The sequence below is a fragment of the Sminthopsis crassicaudata genome, chromosome 2, assembly GCF_048593235.1.
Source record: "Sminthopsis crassicaudata isolate SCR6 chromosome 2, ASM4859323v1, whole genome shotgun sequence".
Lineage (NCBI taxonomy): Eukaryota > Metazoa > Chordata > Mammalia > Dasyuromorphia > Dasyuridae > Sminthopsis > Sminthopsis crassicaudata.
The window spans coordinates 133,941,635-133,958,071 of record NC_133618.1 but is presented as its reverse complement, the minus strand read 5'-3'; the positions used below and the strand labels follow the sequence as shown (position 1 = coordinate 133,958,071).

The 16,437-nt window shown below is 33.4% G+C and overlaps 1 protein-coding gene across 8 annotated transcripts in view; it reads right to left on the bottom strand.

Moving 5' to 3' along the window:
* Positions 1-4,215: 4,215 nt before the first annotated feature.
* LOC141554907 (disintegrin and metalloproteinase domain-containing protein 18-like) overlaps positions 4,216-16,437 on the bottom strand; it is an 81,756-nt gene continuing 69,534 nt past the window's right edge. For 6 of the 8 annotated variants that reach the window (XM_074287303.1, XM_074287304.1, XM_074287306.1 and 3 more), the window contains 3 exons: positions 8,384-8,540; positions 6,352-6,390; positions 4,216-4,382 (listed from right to left, as the gene is read on the bottom strand). In XM_074287303.1, the coding sequence (XP_074143404.1) occupies positions 4,367-4,382; positions 6,352-6,390; positions 8,384-8,540 (212 nt within the window). In that variant the 3' untranslated portion in view covers positions 4,216-4,366. Of the gene's footprint in view, positions 4,383-5,546; positions 6,391-8,383; positions 8,541-16,437 lie in introns of those variants that run through there. The other 2 variants (XM_074287305.1, XM_074287310.1) reach the window with 2 other exon arrangements.

Here is a 16,437-nt window from a genome sequence, read left to right as displayed (position 1 = left end):
CATGTATACATGTCCAAACAGTTGTTTTGCTGTACAAAAAGAATCAGGCTTTGAAATAGTGTACAATTAGTCTGTGAAGGAAATAAAAAATGCAGGCAGACAAAAATAGAGGGATTGGGAATTCTATGTATTGGTTCATAGTCATCTCCCAGAGTTCTTTCTCTGGGTGTAGCTGGTTCAGTTCATTACTGCTCAATTGGAACTGATTTGGTTCATCTCATTGTTGAAGATGGCCACATCCATCAGAATTGATCATCATATAGTATTGTTGTTGAAGTATACAGTGATCCTGGTCCTGCTCATTTCACTCAGCATCATATCATGTAAGTCTCTCCAGGCCTTTCTGAAATCATCCTGTTGGTCATTTCTTACAGAACAATAATATTCCATAACATTCACATACTACAATTTATTCAGCCATTCTCCAATTGATGGGCATCCACTTAGTTTCCAGTTTCTGGCCACCACAAAGAGGGCTGCCACAAACAGTCTTGCACATACAGATCCCTTTCCCTTCTTTAAGATCTCTTTGGGATATAAGCCCAGTAGAAACACTGCTGGGTCAAAGGATATGCACAATTAGATAACTTTTTGAGCATAGTTCCAAATTGCTCTCCAGAATGGCTGGATGTATTCACAATTACACTAACAATGTATCAGTGTCCTCCAGGATCATCTCTTGAAAAATTCTATCCAGGTTCTATTTTTGGTTGTGATCTTCAGGGAGATCAGTAATGTTTAAATTGTCTTTTCTGGATCTATTTTTTTAGATTGGCTGTTTTTCCAATGAAGTATTTTACATTTTCTTTTTCATTCTTTTTGGTTTGTTTGATTCTTGATTTGATTCCGTATGTCATTAGCTTCCATTTTTTCTAATTTTCCTAATTTTTAATGTATGATTTTCTTTAATTAGCACTTTTTTCTTCAATCTTTTTTCCATTTGATTAATTCTACTTTTCAAAATGTTTTCTTCAGTTTTTTTTTTTTTTGCCATTTGTCCAATTGTAATTTTTAAGGAATTGTTTTCAAATTTTGTCCTTCCTTTTCCAAGATATTGACTCTCTCTTGCATATCTCTCATTTCTTCACTTACAAGAAGCCTCTTTGGGCTTGATACCAATTCATATCACCTTTTGAGATTTCCCATGTGGGCATTTTGTCCTCTTCTAAATTGATGTTTTAGTCTTCCCTGTCACCAAAATAATTTTCTATGGTCAAGATTTTTTTTCTCTTTCTTGCTCATTTTCTTTATTTTGCCTTTTTTCTGCCTTTAAAAAAATCTAGCTCTGCTCATTGGGTAGAGGGGGTGCTGTCCCAAGCTTCTCATGACACTCTGAACTTTGGGCCCTTTGTTTGGGGCTCTTTGTTTGGTGTTTTGCTCACAGTAGTGTGGTAACCCTACCTGTTCTCTTCAGGCAACAGCCTGGTTTCCCAGGCTGGAAGTTTGCCTTCTGTGTTGGGACTGAAAGCTACCTCACTGTCTGCTCTGCTACTGAGTGAGGACCAAAGGTCCCAGTTGTTGTTTCTCTGCTGAGATTAAGGCCCTCTCGCTGGATTTCCTGGATACCATCTAAGCTGAACTAAACATTCCGATTACCCCCAGTGGGACTGATCTACTTGAAATCCTTCTAATCTAGAACTGGATAATGGTTTCATTCCATCAGACTCTGTTCAGAGGCTTGGTTCATGTAGGAAAACTGGGAAAGCTCAAGCATTTTCATGATTTCACTCTGCCATCTTAGCTCTGCCTCCTATTCCTTGCCCATGAGGATGTTTCATATCACTACAATTCAAGACTTCCACAGGTACTCTAAAGATATGAAATTGATTGAAATTCTTATCAAAGTGGGGTAGAATTGAATAAATTAGTTTAAATTTCCTCCATAAATCTGCTGTAGTGTGTTTAGCAAAGACCATAGTCCCAAATATTGTGGAGTAATAGTATAAAATTAAAATATAATTAGATCCCTGGGGTACAAGTATCAATTTAGGAAGGCACAAATATTATCTGATATATTTTATTTCACTAAACATGTCACAATTTACTTTTTAATCTGGTTCAATGAGTTTGACATCTCTGCTCTATAGCACTTTTATGTCTTTAGAAGCTTTTGCATTATCCATATTGAATGCCTTCCCTAGTGCATTGCATTAAATCTTGAGAAAAATCTATATACTAGTTTATAATCAGATTTGGTAATTAACATTCTTCTCTCTCCAGATGATTCAAACTCTTATTTAAAAAAAAACTCTTATCCACTTCTGATTCTGGAAATCACTTCCTCTTTTCCCAAAATAGGGGGAAAATACAATTCCCAATTTTTAGAGACTTAGCACTCCTCTTACCCCTAGCCCTATAAAGCTGCCAGTTTAAGTCTTACCAGGATGATGATTCAGGTGATAACATGGATAGTTTATATATGTAATAGGCTTCTGTTTGTAGTCAGGGACATGGAAAGAAAAACAAGTTGCCCACCAGAACAGGTACAGGGGGCTTGAGTTGTGGTAAATAGGACATGGTTAATCACACATCTACATGAAATGAACTTGGGTCCTCGTAAGACAGGTTGCCAGAAATCTTGGGTCCCGCTATATTTCTTGTTCATCTCAAAATTGTCTATGGTTAAGAAGTGAGCATCATCTTGAGAGGGTCCAGCCAATGAGCAAAGAGTAAACATCTTCCTCCCTACCTTTCCCTATAAAACACTCATGCTAGAATATCCCCTTAACCAACCCAGCTCCCTGATGCTGCTTGGTCCCATCCTGTTTTCTATAACAATAAAGACTTTTCCTTTGAGAAACTAGTCCCATGTCCAGGTAATTCTTATGTGCTGAACCCACTCTCCTACCATATATAAAATATATAGATTAATTTTCTAACAAAGCATTGTTAATAAATAATGTAATAGGTTTATGATGTTTAATTAAGTAAATTACCAGGGAAAATAGAAGCATATAGCAAAATCTGCATCAATGAACACATATGGTAGGCACATACTAGATAGGTAAGCATACAAGATGAAGAAACCATGGGCTTATGCTAATTCCTTTTTGGTGACATAAGAAGACAAGCTAAGTTCCCCTCAGAAGTGAGGAAATGCTTTAGAGTCTGAATATTAGAGCTTATAAAAAGGGGGAAATGACTACTATAAGTAACATAAAAGTCTAAGCAGCTTACAAACCCACGTTTTTATATATTTTTTAAATTTATACTGACTTTTACCCAGTTTCCTTGTGAGATCTATAATCCCTGGAGTGGCTCTAGCTTCAGTAGCTGGCTATTCTATTCTTTATGGAATGAAGCCAAATAATATATTCTTTGGTTTTGTTGTCCTGTAGCCCATCATGATTGTTAATGAGTGGAAGCCAGTTTTGCCCTAGGAAGTTAATTTTGCCTAGAAACCCGTACCATCATCACCTTAACCAGAAATCTCTAAATTAGTTAATTTCAAAGCATATAACAGTTTTCCTATTTTGTATAGAGATGTTTAGTATCACTTGCCTTCCTCCTATAATTAAAGTTAATGTGTACTTCATTCTGATTTTTTACTCTGTATTATTTCATAGAGATCTTTCCAGATTTTTTTGTTTTGCATGATTGTCAATCTTATAATCTAATATTCTCATGTATTCATGTAAAAATTAAATAAATCATTATACTGTTATTGGGTATCTTAATACATACACTTAAATATAATTAACACATTTATGGAAAAGATGTTACCTTATTGGCTATAGAAGATATGCTTAATTAAATTAATTAAATATGAAGCCACAAATATATTGTTTGGTCTTTCAGAGATAACCGACTGGACTAGATAGCTAAATGGGAATTATTATAATGCCCTGCTTTTCCAAATTTCTACTATAAGTCTACCCTCATTTACTCACAAGATCTGCCCCTAAAATAGAAACCTCCATCTAAAAACATGATAGCACATTTATCTGGAGTACATGAATCTATTCTGTAAATTCCTTTCACTATAGTACTTGGTACCCAAGATAGCTGAATCTTTTTTCTGATTCCAATGGTAGCTAAATAATTTATTGGGCAATGTCAGATCTGCCACTAAGGTAATTATTCCAGATCCTCTCAGGGTCCATTTGTTCATCTCATTCTCAAAAAATGTACTTCCCAGAGAACTTAAATTAAAACAATTATCATTAATCACTAATGGAGAAAAACTAGAAAGAAGACTAGAAAAAAGTGAACAAGTTTTTATTCACTTGGTTTATTGTTGTGACAGTTAATATCTTTAAATACAAGAAATGAAAAAAAGAGAAAGCAAACTTTTTCTTTATTTCATTAGTCAGGCTTCTGTGAAAGTATGATCATTTCCTGACTCTTGACTCCAGTTTTTGGCAACTTAGGTACTGTGATCACTGAGAAGCAAAAAATAAAATAAAATAACAAATACTTAGCAAGGAACAACTTTCACAATTCAGTCATTACAAATTTCATAGTGAAAAATGTAATTAGTACAGTTTGTATGAAAAGTTGCCTATCTTGTTCTCCCTTTTCTTCTGTCTTGTTAAATAGATCAGTAAACCAGACTTCTAAAGCATAATATTCTCTTTTCCTCCTTAAGAAAGATCTATTGGAGAGGATAGCTATCTCTAGACCCTTTAGTGCCTAACCCAATTTGGGGAAGGAATTTTGTTCTTATCAAAAATGGGTATTAAAACTCCTACGAACTAATAGTAATTCTGGGAAAATAACTATATAGAAAAATTACATTGGGCAATACTGGACAGGAAGGAAATGAGAAAAGGAAATCAGGGAAAAGTTTTAAAGTTCTAGTTTCTATATAACCTAAAACCCACAGAAAAATATCAAGTCCATCTCTGATGTATTTCAGTAATTCTAGTCTCTACTGGAATGCAGAAGACTTTTTAGACTAAACTGCTTTCACTTTGACTCATTTTAGCCCAAGACATAGTTTTATTTTTATGACACCCATCAAATCTTGTGTTTTGTGTCATATGAGATAAAGGGAGAAAAGGAACGCTAATCTAGTAAGAGTCCTTCAGAAGCCTAGAATATGTTCTTTGGACTGAAATGATTGCTCTAAATATAATTATTAGGTATCTTTATGAGTATACAAGATACTGGAGGAAAAGACACGTAGTTCAAGTTCTAATTATATTCACAAATGCCTTTAATTGAAAACTAAATATTCAACTAGGACAAACTGAAGATTATTATTTTATTATCTAAATGGTACCTTATCTTATGTTGACACTGAGCTACTTAAATTATAAGAGGTAAAGAGTTCTTATTACCATTTTGGTACAAAAATGTCTAGTCCTTATATCCCCAATTTAATAAAGATACACTGAACCTGAAAAATATGGCCTAATTAGAAATATCTATGGGAAAAGTTCAATTAATTTTGGTTTTACTATATCAATGTCTAACAACTCATTTCCTATTCATACTTGTTTTCCCTTTCACCTTCTATAAAATACTAGATTGTGATAAGTAAAAAACATTATAAAATACATTATAGAACTGAAAAAGAAAACAAAAGTAAATTTTAAAAACAATTTCTTTGAATATAACAACATTTTATTTTGTACCTGTTGTACTAAGTGCTGGAATAGATAAGATTATAATACTTCATAGACTCTGGTCTCAAGAAATGTATGGTCTAATAGGGTGAATGTGAAATGCATACCAAGTTTAAAGATAGAGTGTGATGGGAACAAAGGAGAGATCCAGATAAAATACACTAGAACAATTTGATAAAATTAATATAAAAAAGAAAACCTGAGAAAGAAAGTACTTTTAGGTAGGATTCAGAGGAGGGGGAAAGAATATCAGCCAAGATTTCAAAGAGAAGGTGAAACCTAAAGAAAGAGGATAGTGTGAATGATGATAAGAAAACAGATTCCTAAGTAGAGGAGATGGCCTTTATAAATACAGAGACAGTCGTAATGTCAATTTCATCTAAGAGCTAATAATCCAATTTGACTATAATATACAATTGGTGACAGGAAGTTATATAAAGACTGAAAGAATAAGGCTGGAAGAAAGACTATGGAAAGTCTGACCTTAAATGCTAGAATACAGTAATTTTATTTAATCTATAAATTAGAGATCTCTAAGGTAAGGTGTTGTGACATGACCCCGATACAGTGATCATAAACAAAAGTACTAAATGTTGCAGAAATGTCAAGGATGAAAAGGCTACCAGACAGCAATTAAAAGACTATTGGTGATTATTGCAAGAGATGTCTTAGTACAATGGTGTAGCTGGCAATCATATGTAAAGGGTTGAAGAATGAATGGAAAATGAGAAATCAATATAATGATTCTTAGTTCTTGTCCAGCAGAAAACACAAACCTCACCTTGTACTGTATGACATGCTGCTTTCCCCTGATACAGATCTGTTTTAAGAGGGGGGAAAAAAGGATGGATTTTAAAATTAAGAAAATACTGAATCCTGAGGAATTAAGTTGTTGTTTAAAGCAAAATTTTAGAAACTATCATTCTTAAACACAATTTAGACAATTGCAAATACCTGATACCCACTTTTCCTTTATACCTGTCTTCTCATAGCATATGTCATGTTTAAATTTGTTTAAAAGCTTTTTTCCCTTTTAGAAAGCCTGATTGTCTTTAAATGGTGGACCATTTACTAAGATGAGAAGCATACTATTGGGACACTTTACTGTGACTGTCTTAGGATTGGTGAAACAAATTTATAGTAGCCAAAACTAGAAAAAAACATAGCACACAATACCTCCCTCCTATCCCCAATTTTATTTCCTCCTATTCACAACAGAAGCAAATTAGATTGAATGCTTTTGTACCCATAGCAATAATTTATAGTTTGAAACAGAAGTTTGTTTTTGATCTAAATCTATGAATTCCTTGGTGTGGGAAAAATAGGCAGCTAGGTGGTTTAATATATAGCTTGTGAGATCTAAATCAAGAAAACCAAATTCCAATTAAGCCTCAGACCCTTACTAGTTGTGTGGCCCAGAGCAAGTGACTTGCCTCAATTCTTCATCTGTGAAATGCACTGAAGAAAGAAATGGCAAGCCTCTCCAGTATCTTTGCCAAGAAAACCCCAAATGGTGTCATAAAGAGTCAGACAAAATTAGAATGACTGAATAAGGAAAATTCCTAGTAGGGAAACTCCTTCCATGGATGCAGATCGACAAATGACCTGTAATTATAGTTTTAGAGAGTTGCACAGGACATTGAGAGGCTAAGTGATTGGCCCAATTTAGCAGAGCTAGGATGTGTCAGAGGCAGGTCTGTACTTAAGTAATGATAATTAATAATAATTATTATTATTATTAAATCCTGTACTTAATTTCAAAGCCAGACTTCTATCATTATGCCCTGTTGCTTATCTGTTATTACAACTGCCAACATATAAAAAGCACTATAAAAATAATTAAAATCAGAATTGAGAATGGCAAAAGCATAGACTAACTCTAATACCCTCTCTCCTGTGATTGCTTCTGGCTTAGAATTCCTTTGGTTTACTTGATCTTTTAGCATGTTATCATTTGCATGTCACTGCTCTCACAATATTATTATACTAATAAGAGTTGATCTAGAGGAAATTTGGTAATCTTTTCACAGTATCTTGAAATATAAGGGGAAAAAAGAGTTAGACTAGAATTCATTCATTTAGACTGAATTAGACTGAGAATGCTGTTTAATTTCCACCTAACTCTATACCTACAAGGGAGAGAAGATGCTAATCAAAATGTACAAATACTAGACAAAAAGTCTCCTTGACATAAATAGCTAGTCCTTAAAATAGTGGTGGATTGCCTTTTTTTGTCTTTACCAAGGCAGTACAAAATCATTGTGTCTTACAATCTCTAGGACAACTAGAATATTTTGAAAATTAATTTTAGTCTGAAGATAGAAATATCTGCTGAAATGAAAAACCTAAACCTCCCAGGCAATTTCCCAAGTGAAGTTTATTGTATTACCTTATCTCCCTCAGTCTCTGCCAAGATTTCTATTCTTTCCTTTTTTTTCATGTCTATTTATTCCCAGACACCATTAACAGGGACGAGTTATGATTCTGAGATACATATCACAAATTATTCTTAGCCATCATAGTTCCCTGCCATAGAGTGGGCCAGAACTCTTTATCTCCCATGAGATAGAGGAAAGCTAAAAAACTACGTCACTCTCTAGAGTGATTATATTTGAATCATATCTTACCAGCTAGAATAACAAGTTGTCTGAAGGCAAAAATATGTTCTTTTTTATGTAATATTTTACACACACATTCTCTTTATATGTTTACTTTATAATATTACTCAGCAATATATTGGGATGCTCCAAGTGCAAAGTTGGGAATTTTTCTTAATTTTTATTTTAAAAATAAAGTGTACAAAATTAATTTACCCTTCACTTTGCATTTCTTCTATATTGCATAATTCTTTCACTTTATTCCATTTTATAATAATAATGATAGTGATGATGAGAAATGGTAGAGAAATGTAGAAGCCTAGAATAAGCCAGTTCTTTCGAGCAGCAATATAGCTTCGAGTAGTGACTTTATCTAGAAAAAGAAAAAAGATCAACAATGTCATATGAATATAAATTGTGCAACTAATTATTGAAGGCTAAATTTTATAACTGTATATGTGGAAACACAACTACTCAGAATCCATAAAAGAATAGAGTGACCCACCGAGTAGGAGCAGGGGCTTACTCCTGGGTTCAGAGATGTCTACTCCCATGCTCATTGAGTACAGCTCAGCAAGGAAAAAAAATCAGGAGGATATGTGGGAATTGCTTAAGCAGTTAGAACTAAAAGTACAAGAATTCTGCCTACAGGCTGAGTCAAAGAAAAAACAAAAGGTTACTTTACAGAGACCTGTTTCTTTCCCAATAGAACAGAGAAATGAACCTTTCTCCCCAGGGAAGTATGAAGTATGCTTAGTTAAGTTAACAGAGAAGCAAAGTTTGTTAGTAACTCAGAAGTAGATCAATGAGTTCTCAAGTGCTCAGAAGGGCATGTTTCCTTGGCTATTTAAGGGAAGGAAATTAGAGCCAGAGAGGTGGAAGTTAGTGGAAGAACTAACTGAATACAATGGGTTAAAACTGGTTTTAAGGAATACCACAAGTTTTAAAACTAGGGAAGATTTTAACTTGGGCAGCCAGGCAAGGAAGTATGAGAAGAAAATCAAGCAGAGAGTTGGTGCCTATAGCCCAGGAGAGTACAGCACCCAGGGCATTTTACTGATTTATTTTGCTTGTTACTGTTCTAGGAGATCTGCAAGGCATGGCCATTTGGTTGAGAAAAGAGTTAAATATCTGAAGTACCATGTTGGCCAGAAAAGGAATTAAGTACATTAAATTAAAGTACTCGGGCTTTATGGTTGGGAGGAGGAAGAGGAATGAGTGGGACAATGACACCATCAATACTGCCCATGAAGCAGTTTTGCCCACTCCCTATGTCATCATTACAAGAGGCAGGGCTCAGCTCCAGGACCCCAGACAAAAAACACTTGGAGCTTGATGGCAACCACTGTTACACCCAGAGAGTCTTTAAAAATTCAGTGCTCCAACATGATCAATCAGCAGAAAAGCAACCTGATGGGTACAGGGCTAAAAATGTATAAAACAATAAACAGGAAAGAGAAATCATAAGAAACTTAGTAAGGTTCAACTGTTTATATTCAGTGATGATAACTTGTAACTCATTATTAGGGCAGTTAGAAAGAATATACTTATATACATACACACACACATACATACACAGAGGGCACAAGTGAAAAGATGATACCTAAAAAAAAATTAAGGAGAAAAGAAATGTACTGGGAGAAAGGGAAATGGAGAAGTAGAATGGGGTAAATTATCACACATAAAAGAGGCAAGAAAAAGCTTTTTCAATGAAAAGGAAGAGAGAGGTTAAAGAGCTGTGAATCAACCTTATTCTCATCAGAACTGGCCCAAAGGAATGATATACACATTCAATTGGGTTTAGGAAGCATTCTTACCCTAGAGGAAAGTAGGAACGGAAAGGGATATGAGAAAGGGAGGGGGGGTGATAGAAGGGAGGGCTGACTGGAGGAGGGAGTAGTCAGAAGTAAAACTCTTGAGAAGAGACAGGTGAAAGGAGAAAGAACAGAATAAACAGAGGTAACTACAATATTTTCTTTTTTAAAATTTAGCTTTTTTTAGGTTATACTTGTATATTCATTTTTTATACATTTCCATAAGTCCACATTGGAAGAGAAAAACCAGAACAAAAGAAAAAAACCATGAGAAAAAGAAGGTAAAAATAGTTTGGGTTGATCCATATTAAGTCTCCTTAGTTCTCTCTCTGGATGGTTATAGATGACGTCTTCCACCCAGAGTTTATTGGGATTGCCTTGGATGACTGAATTGCTGATAATAGTTGCTCATCACACAATCTTGTTGCTATGTACAATGTTTTCCTGGTTCTGCTTAGCAAGTGTAATTGTGAAAAAAATTTTAATTTTCTCTGATAAAGGTCTTATTTCTCAAACATATAAAAAATGGAGTCAAATTTATAAAAATAAGAGCTATTCCCCATTTGATAAATGATCAAAAGTTAAGAACAGTTTTCAGATGGGGTAATATATAGCTATGTTTTAAAGCCATATAAAAATGTTCTAACTTGTTATTGAAGAAATAAATATTTTTTAAAATTCTAAAATATTATCGTATACCCATTAGATTGGTTAATAGGACAAAAAAGGAAAATGATACATGGTGGAGGGGATGTGTGGAAAATAAGTCATTGATGGAGTTGTGAACTGATTCAATCATTTTGTAGAGCAGTTTGGAGCTATGCCCAAAGGAGCATAAAATCATGCATACCCTTTGATCTAGCAATACCACCATTAGATCTGTATCCTAAAAGAGACATAAAAAAGAAAAGGAATTATTATGTACAAAATATACTTCTCTCAGGACAAATAATTGGAAATTGAAGGGATATCCATCAACTGGTGAATGACTGAGTAAATTGTGCTATGTGATTATGATGGAATACAATTGTGCTATAAGAAATGATGAGTAGGATGCTCTTAGAAAAACCTAGAAAAATTTCCATGAGCTGATAAAAATAAAATGTACTGTGTACAAAATAATAATATTAGAATATTGTCTGCTGTGAATAACTACTCTTAGCAATACAATGATCCAAGACAACTCTAAAGGACTTAGGAAAACTGCTATTTAGCTGTCCACAGCCAAAAAAAGAACTAATGGTTATCTTAATGTATAAATAAATCACACTATTTTTTTTACTTCACTTTTCTTGAGAGGTTTTTTGTCTATATTTTCTTTTACCACATGAATATTATGTTAATGGTTTACATGACTACACAGTATAACCTATAATAAAATTGTTTGCATTCTCAATTGGGGAGGGGTGAAGGAAAACAATCTATAACTCAAAATTTTTTAAATGAATGTTAAAAAATGTTTTTATATGTAACTGGAGAAAATAAAATACTAAATAAATAAAAAGAGAAAACAAATATAAAAATCCCACAAGAAATGAAGCAGAAGAACGCAATAAAGTTATCAAAATAACCCATTGATTATAAACCCAAAAATCAGATTGATCATATACTTTATAGCCAAAGATGAAGTATGAAGCAAAATGCCAGACTGAATCAAAAGGTAGAATTCAAGGTTGCTGAGAAAAATATCTCAGATATATTGATGAGACTACTCTGATAGCAGAAAGTGGAGAGAGAGAAAGAAAGAGAAAGTCTCTCAATAAGGGTGAAAGAAAAAAGAGTAAAAGCTGTCTTGCAGTTTAACATCAAAAGATCTTGACAACAGGTCCCATCACATCAAATAGAGGGAGAAGAATTGAAAGCAATGTCAGATCATATATTTTGGAGCTCAGAGATCACTACAGATGGCAACTGCAGCCTTGAAATTAAGACACTTGTTCCTTCAAAGAAAAGTGATAGCAAATCTGGATAGCATACTGAAGTCAGATGTCCCCTTGCAATGTCTGGCTTTTAAAGTTAGATGATAAAGGAAAGCTGGGCATGGTGGATTTGAATAAGAAGCCTAAAATCTGCCTTCTGAAATACTGTATTTCCAACTCTCCATTCATGCATCATCCTCAATGTGGCTCCCTCAACACTTTTAATTCCTCCTAACTGCTTGCAAGATAATTTTCCTTGTCCTGAAAACTCTGAATTTTGGCCGTTTCTGAGATTTTACATTTTAATGTTTGGTCAATGGATTATATTTCTACTTTGTCCTCTAGTTCTAAGGTTTTTCTTTTTTTATTTAAATATAATGTGGTTCTTTGTGTTATTGTTATGACTGTCAGGTATTCCATGATCCCTAAATTTTCCCTCTGCTATTTTCCAAGTCATTTTTTTGGCTAATGAGATCTTACATTTTTCAATTTTTAAAAATCATTGAATTTTGTTTTAATATTTCCTGATACCTCTTGAAGTCATGGCTACCTGTGAACTTTTGAATTTGTGTTGGTGTAATTGGCCACAGTCAGATACACTGTACCTTGACCTCAACAAGAATGATGTCATTTTCGGTCTTCTTCAATTATAAGGGGCACCAAACAATAACCCCTAAATCATGTTTCCATCTTGATCCTATCTTGGTTTGTTGTACAAGACATTGCTCTGTGCCTAGTTCTGCCAAATTGCTTTCCAAGTTTTCAGATAATTCACTTTTGCCCAATAGCTTAGATAGGGGGGTTTATCAAATGTTAAGTTGCTGTATTCATTTACTTCCAAATATTCTGTATTTAATCTATTATATAGGAAGTGTGTTTTGCAGTTGTGTTCATATAATTCTTATGTATGTTCCAGCATACAATCTCCCGAGTTATTTTGTACTTTCTGAATAGTATTTCTCCTGTTATCTATTCCTTCTGAGTTTTGTTGATAAAACATATACATGTTAATGGTTTATGAAGATTTCTTTTGCATCATACAACTTTCCTGTAAATTCATTTCACTTAAGATTGTGTTATTTATTGATATACAGGTTCAGCTAAAAAAAAAAAAATGGATCGTAATTATTGTTTTAATTTTCTCTACAATGATGGTGAATTCACCCTTTTTTACTTACTTGCTATTTTCTGGGGGTTTTAATGTATTTGTTTAAGATAAATATAAATTTTTTTAAAAATTGTTATGTGCACAGTAAAACATGAGGATTCAAAATATAAAACAATAAATTTCATTTGCAGAAAGCATGTGTAATATATACTATACATTATATTCAGAACTGTTCATCTTTTATTTGCATCTCTGTAGGGTTACTTTTGTTATATGTAAGCTCACATACATACATTTACATATATATACATATATACATACTGACAATTTACATACATATGCATAGATATCTACAATCATATACATATATGCATTCATATAAATTTATATGCCAGACTGTCCAAGCACACTTCTCCCTAAATGGAACAGACTTTGCCAGGGCCACACATTCCAGTTTTCAGAGCCTACCCGGATGAACACATGGAGATGAGCCAATTGGGAGGTGCAAACTGTCTTTATTCAGTCATCCTCTCAATGGGTGGAGCAGGAAGCAAGAGGGTGAGTTCTGCTCAGAGCTGTCTATTTATGCTTCCTCTCTTCCCAGATTACCTGTGCCCAGCCCACTCAGCACTGCCATAGGTAAGGGAAGCGTGTGCAATGATGCACCCAAGGAGGAGATGTAGCAAAAGGATACCCTCCTCACTACTTCAAGGAACCTATTAACAATTCCTATAACTCTTGTAAAATACAACTTTCTGCCTCAGGGTCCAAGCCCCTTTTTACCTATTGGGCCTGCCCTGCCCAAGCTGACATGGCTTGTAGACACTGTGGTAAATCCGGGAGAGAGGAATTTCCCTAACAAGACTACTATGCTTGTTTATCCTCTATTCCACTGAAGGTGCAGAACATTAACCTTATTAAATACAAGTTTTTTCCATATTTTTCTAAATCTGCCAATTCATAATTTCCTACACCTCACAATATTCCAACTTTATACTATCTAGTTGTTTTAAAGTCTATAACAATATTGATATGGTTGACACAGAGTATAGTTTTCCTGCTTTTCTCTTTTAAGTCAATCTATTTTAAACTTTAACTCTGAGATCAATGATTACTACCCCTTCTTTTTCTCTAATAAATTCTACTCCTAATCATTATGTTTACATGAATCTCATTTTCTATCCCTGTTAACTGTTCTACTTCTATTCACTACCTTGCATTACTATTACTTAACTTACATCCTTTCCCCCACACCCATCCCCTGCAGGATTTTTCCCCTTATCCTCCCCCTCCACCTTTTCTCTTCCTTTATCCCATTTCCATTAATCTGCATACCTATCCCATTCCCATTAATCTATATACTCTTCTATACTCCCCATATCCTATTCCCTCCCCCTTGTTAATTTAGAAGTACTTTATACCCATATATGTGTGTGTTTTGTCTCAATTTTTCTAGTTTTTTAATCAAATTAACTGCTAGTTAATATATTTTAATTTTTTTAAAGTAAAACCAAGTACTAGTTTTATCAGTTCAATGGTTTTATTTAAATTCTATTAATTTCTCTTTTAATTTTCAGGATTTCTAATTTGGCATTTGAGGATTTTTAATGCTTATTTTCTAGTTTTTTTTTTTTTTTTTTTTTTATTGCATGCCCAATTCATTGATCTTCTCTTTGTCTATTTCTTTGCATTTGAACATATATTCCCCTAAATACTGCTCTGACTAGATCCCATAAATTTTGGTATGTTATCTCATTGTGGTCGTCCTCATTATTGAAATTATTTGTTTCTTTGATTTTTGACCAACTCATTTTTTAGAATTAGATAAGTTAGGTTTCATTTTTAACCTACATTTCCATGGCCCTATCCTGAATGTAATTTTTTTATTGTAATATACTCTGGAAATGATACATATTTTTGCCTTTCTGAATTTTTGTGAGGTTTTTATCCAATAATACATGGTCATTTTTTGTGGAGGCACCATGTCATATATAGCTGATAAAAATGTATGCTTCTTTTATTCCTATTCAGTTATCTCCAAATGTCTATCATACCTAACTTTTTAAAAATTATATTCATATCCTTCAATTCTAACTTATTTTATGATTAGAATTCTCTAATACTGAGAGAATGTTGAACTACCCCCCAAGAGTATAATCTATTTTCCTCTTATAACTTATTTAATTTTTCCTTTATAAATTTAGATGCTATGACATTTGACACATAGATGTTGAGTACAGATATTGTTTCATCATCATTTGTTTTTAAGCCATAATATTGATAAAGTTTTTAGACATTAAAATATTTTCTGATACAGGAATATAAACAGCTTAACCTTATTGAATCATGATGATTTATCTTTCATGTTTACCTTTTTATGCTTCTCTTGAGTCTTGTTTTTGAAAGCCAAATTTTATTCAGCCCTGATCTTTTCAACTGGAGGGTTTGAAAAATCTTATATTTAATTAACTATCCATTTTCCTAAAATGAATTATAATCAGTTTTGCTTGGTAAATTATACTTCATTGTAGTCATACCTTTTTTGCCTTTTAGAGTATCATATACCAGGCACACTACTGAATGTTGTGTGAGTTTGACTGTGGTTCTACACTATTTGAATTCTTACTATTGAAGTATTTTCATTTGATCTAGGAGCTTTGAAATTTGGCTATAATGTTCTTAGGAGATTTGAAAATTTTTTTTCAGAAGGTGATTATAGATTCTTTTTATTTCTATTTTCCCTCAGGTTCTAGAATAGCAGGGCAATTTTCTTTGATGCTTTCTTAAAATATAATGTCTAGACTATATTTGATCATGACTTTTGAGTAGTTTCAGTAATTCTTAAATTATATCTCTTTGATCTATTTTTCTGGTAAGTATTTTTTTCCAATGAAATATTTCACATTTTCTTCTATTTTCTTTCATTCTTTTAACTTTTTGGGTTTTTTTTTTTTTGTTTGTTTGTTTGTTTGTTTGTTTGTTTTGGTTTGGTTTGGTTTGTTTGTTTTTTGTTTTTTGATATCTCGTAAAGTCATTAGCTTCCACTTGGTCAATTCTAATTTTTAAGAAATTATTTTCTTACTGGAAACTGTGGATGCCCATCAGAGAATGGCTGAATAAACTGTGGTATATGAATGTTATGGAATATATTGTTCTATAAGAAACAAACAGCAGGATGATTTCAGAGAGGTCTGGAGAGACTAGAGAGAGCCATCTACAATCAGAGGGAGGACTGTGGGGACTGAGTGTGGATCACAACACAGCATTTTCACTCTCTTTATTGTTGTTTGCTTACAGTTTGTTTTCTTTCTCCTTTTTCCTCATTTTCCTTTTTTATCTGATTTTTTCTTGTACAGCTTATTTGTGGAAATATGTATAGAAAAATGTTTAGCATGTATAACATACAATGGATTACTTGCCATTTAGGGG